This window comes from Haliaeetus albicilla, chromosome 24 (assembly GCF_947461875.1).
Source record: "Haliaeetus albicilla chromosome 24, bHalAlb1.1, whole genome shotgun sequence".
NCBI lineage: Eukaryota > Metazoa > Chordata > Aves > Accipitriformes > Accipitridae > Haliaeetus > Haliaeetus albicilla.
Genome location: NC_091506.1, coordinates 19,889,816 through 19,902,474, shown reverse-complemented (window position 1 = coordinate 19,902,474; position 12,659 = coordinate 19,889,816). Strand labels below are relative to the sequence as shown.

At 40.6% G+C, this 12,659-nt stretch overlaps 1 protein-coding gene across 4 annotated transcripts in view; it reads right to left on the bottom strand.

The window, feature by feature from the left end:
• Window positions 1–12,659, bottom strand: part of RAD54L2 (RAD54 like 2) — a 72,189-nt gene that overhangs the window by 42,837 nt on the left and 16,693 nt on the right. For all 4 annotated transcript variants that reach the window (XM_069769609.1, XM_069769608.1, XM_069769613.1 and 1 more), the window contains one exon: window positions 6,291–6,497. In XM_069769609.1, the coding sequence (XP_069625710.1) occupies window positions 6,291–6,441 (151 nt within the window). In that variant the 5' untranslated portion in view covers window positions 6,442–6,497. The remainder of the gene's footprint in view (window positions 1–6,290; window positions 6,498–12,659) is intronic.

Here is a 12,659-nt window from a genome sequence, read left to right as displayed (position 1 = left end):
AAGCATTAAAATCTACCTGGCTGTTTAAGAACAGCAAAGTGCACAATGGTACATGAAGTTCATGTTTGGCTTCCCAAGCTTACAAAAATCAAGGCTATTCCAGAGGCAACAAACTTACTCTTGAGGGGAAGTTTGCTTCCCCTGGTTATGCCCTTCTAGCTTCCTTACAAATAGTACTGGTGGACTCTGGAGGGAGCTGCACCCAGCCACAAGTAACCAAAATAAAAGAATCAAGATAGGAAAATCCATCAAGAAGGAAAAAATTGAAAGATGTCAATCACCACTCTTCCCTTTCTCTCAAGAAATTCACCTTGCACTCTGCAAACAGTAAACTGCAGATTAAATTGTAGGATTATTACTTACTGGCACCCACCACTTTGGCATACGTACACACAGAATACAGCAGAGCTTAAAATTAAAGGAAACCTCACGATTGCCTTCAGTGCTTTTCTAGATTTATAGAAGTCCTGACTTTTGTTTCTTTCCACACTTTCTCCGACTCATCCACTTTCAATCAATAAAAAGAGCCTCCCCTCCACCCCAAGCTTACTCCAACAGGCCTGCACCTTTCCTTAGCCCCTGCCACCAGCCTCCAGCTAAACAACAAGGACAAGAGATCAAAGCACATGTATCACCAGTCTGAGGCAGAAAGCAAGAAGCAATCACATCCACTGTGCCCATGTACTGCAACAGATGGAAGCATCTCATTAAAGGCTTCCTCAAAGAGCAGCTCTAGTCTCTGAGGCTGCCTCGACCTTGGGATGCCCATCTACCTTGATACCAACCGAAGACACAGCTGTGAAAAGCTGCTTTCTAAAAGGAGTTGAGAGATTAAAGAAATAAGTATGTATTTGCTCCTCCTCTTCTTAAGGAGTGCATTTCATTTTTTAGTAGATAGGGAGGACAACTTAAAACCAATGTTTCCTAAGAGAAAATGGTGTGCAGTCTGGTCAGACGTAGAAGGCAAAAAGAGTTCAGATTGCTGGAACTGATCTTCATTTACCAATACAAGCAGGACCATCCAATTCAAGTAAGAAGTGCAGGTAAATTACTTTCTAACAGCAGCTCCCCTTTTTTTTTCTTTTTTTTTTTTCCTCCAGCAGTATGGGCCTTTCTAAATCTGGATATAAAATAACATAGAATAGGATATCATTTAGCAGGGTATTATTCAGGAGACCGTCTCCACACTCTTCATCTGCTTCTCAGTTTCATACAGGTGAGTATAACATGACCTAATTTATAAGAATAACTTCAGATGAAAAGCAAAAACCAAAGACTTTCCTCTCTTCCCCTGTAAGGACAGAAATTTGCTCTGCTCCCAACCCCACACATCCAGCTGGGGACTCCCATGGACACCACAGTTTTGTTCTGTTCCAGCACTTTGTTGGAGAGAAGAAAAGATGGAACAACTTTAGGGTGGAAAGTACATGAATAACATAATCTCCTGAAATGAGCAACAGCTCCCTGCACCTCTAGGATGCATTCATGTATAATTCAAAAAAATATTAACCCACACTTCCACATGACTTTAAAAATGGATTTCCAAAATAATTTCAGCTTTAATAACTCCAGGTGCTAATGAACTTTCTAGTAAGTATGGCATTAACTACTGATTTTTCCCATCAGGTTAGACAAGGAAATTATCCAGGCAGCTACAAATTGATTTCACTTTCAATGTAACTGCACCCCTTGCTGCATGCACCATGATGATGAGCCACAAAGAGCCACAAAGGAACATCACATTAAACAAAATCCATTCTTGCTATAATTTCATGCCAACATTTTTCTTCTCCAGCCACCAACTGAAAATTGTATGTAAAGCTGATCTAGTCGTACCCCTTTAAATAAACAGCCTTTGTTCTAGCAAGAGTTCATGGAAAGCAAAGATCTCTTCTAACCTGAATCAACAGTAGCTGTCATCTGAAATCAAGTACTCCTGCCTTGGTATCTTGGGAAATTCAAAACTGTGAGTACCAAGTGGCACACTCAAGTTCAAACAAAAAGCAGCCATTGAAATACATTCTGGATCATGTTCCAGAAACAAGGTAACTGTTTGAATCTGTCATGATACTACCAAATGTCATAGACAGGGATGAGCACAGTTTTAAGAGGCTAGGGTGAGGAAAAGGGTCTCTCTTTCCCCCCCACTAACCTCCTGTACCAAACTTTCAGAGGTTCTGAGACTTGTCCCTGGTGCCTTCACCCTACTAAGAAGCTGCAGTGCAAAACAGCACAGGCACCTGTGTGTCCTCCACTCTCCTGGGACTTGTGATTCTGTACCACCAACACAACTGTGCTCCTCATTTACTCCTCTTTAAGGGTCCGTATGTCCATAGAAACTCCACACAAAGCAGTTTTGTTTTCCTCCAGCACTTTGTCAGGAGGGAGGAGGAACAGTATGAGTCTGAGGTGGGAAGAGGAAGCGCAGACTAGCTCTATCTTCTCCTATTCTCCACTAGTCAAACAGAGATGCCATGGAGCTAGCATGCCCCCAGCCCTGTGGAAAGAGGGGATGGGAAAGGAGAAAACAGGCTAAGTGGACAACACAGGATAGAAGATAAGGCCAATTGCATGGAGATTGTCATATCACAACCAGCTCTTTGAACTTTTACCCCTGAACTACACTTAAAAAAAAAGTTTAACCCATATAGTCAGAGGTAAGAAAACAAGCAACTTGCCATCACTATTAATAGCAGAATTACAGCAATATGTATGAGTAAGAGATAATGAATTCCAGAGACTTCAATCAGAATAATCCAAAGACATTCAGAACAGGGAAAAAAAGAGCACTACAGTGGGATTCATTCACTCAACAGCTTTCCTCAGGAAAGCTCTGAGGTATGAACAGTCCCTGCATTTGAAATGATCTGTAAAATCCATATTGGAGGTTTGTTTCCTCTTTGCTCAAATTAGCTTTTATTCCTATGGAGTTCTACGCAGCCCTGAGCAACTACCAGGATCAGAGAAAGAGTGCAGGACTTGAAACAGCCCTTTATCTCTACAGTCATCAGTACATGACATTTCTAGTGAAAAGGATTTAGGGAGTTAACTAAAAAAAGTTCTTAGCAGTCACGTACTGATATCACAAAATCGAACATGATAAAACAAGTGCTGCTACCTACAAGTGATGAGAAAACAGATGCAGTGGGCAGGGATGACAAGGCTGGAAAAGCAGTGGAAGCCTCCAGCTGAGATTGAAGCGTGCTGCTAGGATGGGTGTGCAATCTGGCAGCCACTGGGAAGGGGTTATAAGTGTCAGGGTAGATATGTCCTGGAAGAAGTGCTCTAGAAAAAAAGACTAAAGCTATAAGAGCTCCTACACATGATGCTAAGGTTCATTAACTGACCACCACTGAAGGAATGTACAAAGGATGTAAGCTATGTGGTTATTAACTCGCACTTATTCAGAAATATTCAGAGAACTAGCCTTCTGTGCTCCTTTCTTCCTTGAGGGCAGGGGGAGAAGGTTTAAGAACTGCTTTCATCAAGACTGAAAGTTTGTACCATGGAAGTCCAAACTAAAATAAACTCTAGACCATCTATGGGACAGCCTATACTAAACACAAACAAAACTTTGAGCAGAAATGGAAAAACTGCACCAAACCTGAAGATAGCACTTGTAATTACCAGAATCTAAAAAGAACTCCAAGAAAATTCTGAAACTGAAACCACCACAAGTATTAATTCCACACACAACATATATCAAAAAGACAAAAACAGGTTAAATGTGCAAAACACAAGTCACTGCTAAGTCTGAGACTATACTGTCCACCATCAACAGATGTGGATAACATTACATTAACCCTGGAAGGTTCTTAAGTAATCTGAGTCACCATCAAAACATGGAAGACCTATGTTCCTAAAACAAAGCCACTATTTTGCAAGCAAGCAGTAAAAATGTTAGGTCTGTAACTGTTATCACTATTACTTAAAACAAGCAATCAGTTTCAGTTTGGACAAAACATATATGCAGCCTGTTGCCCTTCCAAGGAAATAACTTTTAAAGATTAATAATCTTCTAAATCTTGTAGTGCTAGAAATATGCAAGAGCCTATCCATGAGGGCAGGATCCCCCCAGGATCCCCAATGGAACATATACAGAACAGCCACAGTACCAGGAGAGGAGAACAGCACAGCTGGGAACAGGGAGAACAAAGTTTTAACAGAAATTATTAAAACTAAGCTTTTAAAAAGCTTCATAGTACAAACATTAGCGTACTTCCTTCTTTCTTGTGAATAAAAGTAACTGTTCCTAAGATGATTTTTATGAACAAGGGTCATCTACAAAGAGACAGGACTATAAACATCAGACGGGCAAAATAAAATGATCCTAAGTTAGCTATATTTCATAGGCCAAATAGCAGAAGACTGGCTTTATATTAGATCTAAGGTAATATAGATGTCAAATGACATTTCTGAGGCAGTATGTAGCTGTGAAAAGATACCAGGAAAAGCAGAGTGGACACCTCCACAGAAAACATAATTATACAGCTAGGCACACAGAAAGCATCCTGATATTCTGGCAGACAGAATTAAAGCTGAAACAATCTGAAACCTCAGAGGCAATCTAGCTTTGCTCAGATTGTGTAAGAGAGCTTTTCCTGTACCTGATGAACAACTACAAAAACATTTTACGTTAGTTATATGTAAATTGTCTTTTTACTCTTCCTCATTATTTCCTACATTTGTTAAAATTTATTTTTAATTAGTCACTAAAGAAATATAAAGTATAAATATGTTTCTAGTGCTTTAAGATTAAAATAAACAGCTGTCATTAACGGCTAGCAATGTTCTAATATACCTACATTAATTTTGTTTGCTTTGGAAAGAATAATCCTGACAAACAACTATGAGTATTCAGCCACAATAATATAGATGTAAATGATTAAATACATAGGTCTATGATAAAATAACCAGGGAGAATGACCCACTTGGACATGACATACAGCCACTCTTCTCTGTTAATAAAAGTTTGTCTACAACATCATGCTGCCTATTGCTCCACTGGGTGCAGGTTCCCGTGAACAAAACAACAAGGTCACCGCCAGCCTCTTTGAGACAAAGTAATCTGTGGCCCTATAACTCTATCTCCTGGGAATTCCCTTGTTTCTTACCTGAACTAACACTTCCATTTCGCTACTTTCTCATTAGAAAAAGCCATCACATGAATAAAACCAGAGAAGTATTGTGTAAACATTTTATAATTTGTGTAAACATTCTATAAGCATTTTAAATCAAAACAGCATCTCCAAGTAGCACATAGTTGAAAGAATATTAAAAAAAACCCAACCAAACAACACTTGAGGACAACAATGTACTTCGAAACCAAAACTACTTTAGTAACTAGAAGAGAGAATTATCCATCTTTAACATATTCTACACTAAGAAAAGGAAGGCTATTCTCAGCAGATTTAAGTAGGTGCATTCAAAAATCTGCACACCCTTTGAAATTATTAAAAATCCTAATTTTAAAGGAAGCAAATACAGCATCCCCTTAGGCTTGGGCTGTAATTTTATGATACAAGGAGTTTGGTGGAAAATACAGTACAGGGAATTCCTGCCTGAGCCACGCACTCCTGTCTACATGCCCTAGAAGATCAGCCCTTCTACTGGGCCAACAAACATATTTCTAGGATCATGCCATGAACCAGAACAGCCACCTAATCTTGCTTAAATGTAACCTGCCCAGCACAGGTCCACTGACAGCTATATTGGTCCTAACTGAAGATGAGAATGGGGCAATTATAACTAGGTGAGGATAGAGGTGACAACTTAGTACTGCCACCTTTCATGTTGTAAAATAAAAAAACTAAACCCAACCTGTATGCTGTCAGAAAAGAACATTTTTTCAGTTGTTAAAGATGATTTTTGTAAGTGAGCAATAATTACCCATAGCATCCATTAAACTGTTTACCTATGGGCAAGCCAGTGATGTAAATGTATTTAATTTCACTGGGTCCTTTTAATAATACAAGTAATTGTAAATTGATTTATTTACTTCTTTATATAATTGCTTCCCCAGAATCTGTAGCTATTTTAAAAATTCTACCCTCCTCACAATTTATGCTTGTGGCCTGTTTTCATGATGGAAATTTTATTTGGCCAGGAGTCCAAATTTAACCTACATTAAATTCCTATTTAAATTAAACACCTACATAAGCACTTCTCCCTACCAAGCACTGGACAAATCCTAACCCTTGTGCTATCTACCAAGATGTCACTCACCAAAATTAGTAACGCCAGTTTTGTATAACAAGTGTATGCAGAGATTCACAACCCCATTCACTTACCACTCTCATCAAGTAAGTCCTCCTCGTCATCCCCATCATTATCCTCCTCCATCGCCTCCTCCTCATCTTCCTCCTCCTCCTCTTCCATATCCTCCTGCTCCAAGTCCGGGTCCAGGTCCGGATCACTCCCTGAGATTGACTCGTCTGACATGATTCCCAGTGGTGCTCCTTGTGCATTACCTGCTCATGTTCTACCGTGAGGCAGCCCTGCAAGAAAAGAAAAGAGGTACATAATGAGCCCATTAAATCCCAACCTTTGAGCCTAAAGGCTCAAAGTCATAGCAGGATTACTGCATATAAAAACACAAATCTGTCATCAGTCTTTTAAGTAACAGTTATATCAGACTGTGCACAAAATCCTGAAATGGAGAAAATGGATGCCATAAGCAACGTATCATAATGATACAGACCCAGCACTGTAGAATCAATATCAGAACCAATATATTAACTAATCACTCAAAACCACCTCTTTCTTGGTATGTTTGACATGTACACAGCAGAAAGATTCCTAGTATCAATGTCTGATTATACAAAGATGCAAAAATAAATAAATTATGTGAACAATTTCAGAACACTACTGTCCAAAGATGAAGCACAGAAAAAAGGATCAGTCTCAGAATCCCATATGGATACCTGTTACCCTGATCCCTGACCACTGCAAAAATCATCGCAGTATGCAGACCGTGGGTCGCAGACAGAAGCCACCCTCCTGACTTAGCTGTATCTGCTGCGAAGGTCACCCAGCTACTCATCACAGCCTGTCTGAAGTCTCCGTTCCAACCAACAGAACAGAGACAGCATTACCTTATAACAGTACAGACAGAAGGCAACAATGATCCAATTTTTAAAGGTTATACGTCCCTTTGTAAAGCAGGGTGAGAAGAAAAGTAAACACAAAGGAAGGATGGATCAGAGAGAATTTGCATTTCCTTTCTCTAAAATACAAGAATTGAAGCTGGCTGTGCATAACTCCTGTGTTACACTACTCCAGGTCATCACAGCAGAAATCATGGTACAAAACAACAATAAAGCTTAAAGAGAGGGCCAGGGTAATCATGAAGTCACAAGTTTATCTGTTCAGATCATGCACTGTCACTTCTGGACAGTGATGGGTACTCCTCTTCCATACACAAAGAATTATCATAAAGGAGCTGTCAGATGGATGAAAAGAAAGAAACACAACCAAGAAAGGAAAATAAAGAAGGCATCTTGATCTCAGGGAACATGAAGCAAAGGATGTGTTCAAAAATCAAGCCTCAGAAGAATTACTACCCACACATTCCCCAGAAAGCTTTAAAGAAAGATGAGGGAAACATTTCCTCGTCACTCATTTTCCACTGCTCCCTACTTACACCACATTTCCAGTGTAAACTATAAAATGTTTGAGAACTAATCAGGCACTTAAAAAAAAAAAGAAAAAAGAAACTTCTAAGCAGATAAGGCAGCATACATATCTACAAACACTTCAAGAAACAGAAAAATGTCATTTTCAGCTGTGTTTCAGCAGTAACTAGATGAGCTCAGAAACTTGAAGGTTAAAGACACAACTCAACACCCCTGTGGCAGGGCTGAAAATCTAACTGTCAAGTATGCTGAATTATTCTAGCTGAAGTCATCAGTTCCTGCTTTGCCTCTCTCAGCTCCTCAATAACATTAAAGAGTGTCTCAAAGAAAATAAACACAAGGGAAGAACAGGCTTTGCGGAGACTGGTATTGGAATAGGAAGCCTTTCACCATTAGGTCCCAGGAGCACTTTACCACCAGGCAGAGACAACTGAAGTCCCTACACTATTACACATGTCACACAAAATAAGTTGGCTTAGTCAAGCAGATGGTAGAAAAGGCCAAAATCTAAATTAGCTCAAGTGGAACTGTGCCAGTTTACACAAGCCAAAGAGATTCACTCAGCTTCTCTGGTCTGCTGGTAGGCAGGTACTGAGCCCTGTTGCTGTTAGCTTGCTGCAATACGGTGACCCCTGGGCACTGCAAGGTCCGGCACCCGCTTACTTTCTGATGTCTAGTGACTTCAGTCAAGGACTGCAGACACAAAGCAATCTCTTATCAGAAGTTTTTCCGGACAAATGCTGTGCTAAAGTCTATGTGTATTTCCAAACAGTGGCTTATTTTTACTTTTAAACAGCAACAATGTTCCCTTCCAGCTGATATTCAGCCCTAAGGAAAACAAACATTGTTTTAGTCTTTACAGGTTGTATTCAAACCTGTAACTGTAAAGCTCCATGTGTTTCCTTACATTTCAGGAGGAGATGGCCAGTAGCATTACCTTTGTGGGTCTCTGCTGGTCACCTGGGATTTCAAGGAGATTTATTTATTCCCATGTTGCCCATACTGTGCTCTAAAGCATCTCGCATGCTCTCTGCTGGAAATCATATCAACAGAAGCATATTAAAAAATTCCCTGTTTTACTATCCAAGCAAACTAAGTCCCAACTAAAAAACCAAACCAAAACAAAACAAAAAAAACCAACCAAACAAAAAAAAACAAAAAGAAGAAACACAAACACTACTTAAACGGCAGGAATGAATTCTCATCTACAAATGGGAAAAGCAGAAGGGCTGTAATGGCACTAAACGCTCCAGGTCAAAGGACACATGATACAGTTTCTCCCATCAGTATTCTCCTGTGTGTCATCTCTCATGTTTCATCACTTGTCCCAGAACCTTAAAAAAAAACCAACAAAAACCAAAAACACACCACAAAACACTTTCTGAAAACTGTTTAAAGGAAAGGATATGGGTCCCTGTATTTCTATAAATAAAATCAAACCCAGTGGAGAGCAGCAGAGCAGCTATCTCTCAAACGGGAGTACAAAAGGGCTCTAATCTAAGCTTTATTTTTGTTTAGCAGTAAATATATGTTCTTTATAAGCTAACTCTTGACACCCGTTCTTTATAAGCTAACTCTTGACACCCGTTCTTTATAAGCTAACTCTTGACACCCGTTCAGCAGCCCCAGCCATATGCAGGAGAGTTAAACAGAAGCCTTCAAAAAGACTTAATTAAATCTTGCAGAAGCTGGGTGAAACAAAGATGGTTAACTCCTCTGTGCCTATTGTCAGGCTGCTGTCTGTCTTCCTCCCTCCCATCCTCCTCCTCCGCTCTGGCAGCTCAGCAGCCACTCTCCATTGTGTAAGCCCTGGGTCTCGGGAGGGCTCCCACCCTGCCTGGTGGCATTGGGAGCACGCAGCAGGGACACGGCATGACAGGCAGGTAGGCATTACACAGCTGTGAGACTGCCCTCATTTCTCACACCAATCTGACCCAGTTCAGAGCCTTCCACCAAGGGGAATTACACAACAGGGCCAGATTGTAGCTGTCGCTACTGTTTTATGGCTGAGTTATTCCATCCTGCCCCATCTCTTGCCTTTGCACACACAGGCACACCATGCTCAACGTTTAATCGCTGTAGGAAGGGCACTTTGCAAGAGATAAACAGATTACCTTCAACTGATCAAAGTTACAGTTTGTCTGGACTTTCCAGCTGTCCCACATTAGACCAACCCACAAGCCTCCTGCCCTGCTGCAAAAAGGGAAGCTGCACCCCGAGCGGTATGCTGTGAAGAGGGTTACCAGTACCAAGAAATACAAAACCAAACCTGCTGCACCACGCTTTACAACAGAAAGCCAGAAGTCCATACAGTATTGTGCCCAGTTCGATACACGGTGAGGCCACTGAGAAAACAGGGTGGGCTATTAAAGTGAAAACACTTGGAAAAATTCCTCTTGCTTACTCAGAGTGGAGAAAAGAGCTGTCATGTTTATCCTACCCAGGAAGCTAAACCCTACAATCAACTGCACATCAAATTAACATCCAAGACAGCCTCTCTCATGTATTATGTCCTGTCTTTCAACAAAGATAAAAATAGTTCTGAAGTTTTGGGTGCTTTCCTTTTTTAAGGTAGAACATTTCAGATAGTAAGTAAATGCCATGTGGTGATGAGGCTGCCTCCTCCTCGGCCTGCACAGAAAGGAGGCCCAGTTCTGGATGAGGAACTTCGAGGGCTTGCAAATTCGGACACGTTTCCGTTGTCCTCATGTTTTTCTTTTGCTCTACAAAGGTTTAAAATCACCATTTCTTCTCATGTATGAAGATGAGAGAAATGTGAAAGTGAACTTCCCGTCTGAGCAATAGTTTTTTCACCACAGGGTCACGCACACCATGAGCCAAACTATTAAGGGAAACAGCAAACATCATGGGATCTGGTGACTTTGCCCATTTGTGTACAACACCATCGCTTTCATCAGAGGACTCATCAGCGCTATAAAAACTAAACTATTACTTAATTAACTATTACAAATGTAAACAAGTAAAAAGGAAGGATGCAGGACAGGGCAGACGGGAGTCCTTCCCCACCTGAGTAAGGAGGAGCAGGATTCCCCTGTACCTCCAGGAAGCCACAAAAGCCAAAGTGGCTTTACAGAAGCTCTTTGCCTGCTACGACACAGGTGATTTAGGCACAGGACATGCTTGTTCCTGAGTACATGTGCATCCCATACAAATCCCTTCAGAAAGGGCAGGTTTAACACTAATGCTACTATGGTGCTGAATAGTAAAGAGGATTCAATCACCTCCCCAACCTCCAGCCAAGCCCAATATCTGGGACTCATCAAGATTTGTCCCTTAAAGCCTGTTTTGTAACCAAGACTTCACATTGGTCATTGTGGTGCCTGGCCATAGAAACAGGATAAAGCATGCTGGCAAATCACAAGAGGATTTGCACAGACAGTGAAATACCTGGTTTTATTAAAAAGTCAGTGCTGCATAATGCTCTTCAGTTTCTGCTATACAGTCATGTTTTATGGTAATAATAATTTCCATTATCTTTTTTCTTTTTTGTTTGGCAGCAAAACAGCTGGTTGGTTGGGGCCATAAGATTCCTCTTACACACTCAGCTCACACATAAATACTTCAAACTGGATGTGTATGAAGGTAACTGCTGGCTCCTCTGGAGAAATCTCATCTTTTTGCTAGATCGCTGCTAGCACAGTTTTGGTACCTTATAGGTAACCTTCAGTAACTAATGGAAAATTATTATAAAGCATACAGATGGATCACTAAAGAAGTCATGAGCTTAAGCTTCTCTGTACAATAAAAAAAATCTTGTAACAGTTTGCAAGTAATAACTTGCAATGTTATTGCAAAATAGCAATGAATACTTTTCTGTTCAATTTAAAAAAATCTAATAAGAAATAAACCTGAGATCAGTGGGTTTGGACAGTTTGATTCTAACAAATATTAGAACTTCTCTAATTTATGTTATGTAACATATTAACATTTGTATTTTAAAATTATCATGTAAAAAATGGCAAGGGAGGGGGGGAATCACTTAAAAGAATAAATGCTTTCTCAAAAAAGAGCCAACAGTGTTACTGACCAACACTAGTCTAGCAGATCCCCTATATGCTTTTAACAAAGCAGGAATTTCTTTCCCCCAGCAATAACGCCCAGAAGTTGTATTTAAAGCCATCCTTAATTGATTACTTCATGATTTAAATCCCTTCTTCCTTTGCAGTCTGAGACTGTTAAGACTCGAGCAATACAGTTCTTCAGCTGTGACTCACAGGTAACTGGTGGCCACACACTGCTAGCTGGGAAGGAAGAAAACAATTCTCCTCCTTCATTTCCTCTTGTTCAAATCACAATGAACCTAAGTGGCATTGGTCCCCTCTCTAAATGATGTGTTTACTACAGGAATATTAACTCAAGAAAGAGAAAAGAAGCATCCTGTAAAATCATAAATTGCAAGGCATCTGCTTGCCCTGGACCACCCTTCTGAGGAAGGCAAGTGTGCTTCTCCCCACCCCATGTAAACATAGGCACAACGCATCTAGTCTTCGCCCACATTTGATGCAAGTTATTAAGGAGCCCACTGTGATTTGTGGGAAGCAGGAATTGAGAGAAAAAATAACAGAGTGCTTTAAAAAACACTTCCATATATCAGTTTTGGGAGAGTTGCAGGACCTGCTCTTTTATTCTAGGTTAACAATCTCCTTCCTAAAAGGCACCACAACACTAAAAATGGCCTGAAACTGGTTGTTCCCTGACAACAAAAACAACAAAAGCTGCTGCAAGAAGGGGTGGGAGAAAGCAAAAAAAATCCCCTAAAACCAACCCACAAAGAAAGAAAAGGGAGAGCTAATCCTTCCCCTCTGCTGACATGACAGTGCTGGAATGGAGAATGTGACAATGAACATTACATAAGGCCTGGCTCCCACTGCGATCCCAAACAAAAAGAGCTAGCGCGAGTCAATGGCAGCATCTGCAGATCATTACACAACCTGGACTGGTGGCAGCGGCACACACCGGCATCATCCATCAACCGCTGCGGGAACCTCCTGCCACAAGGTCCTT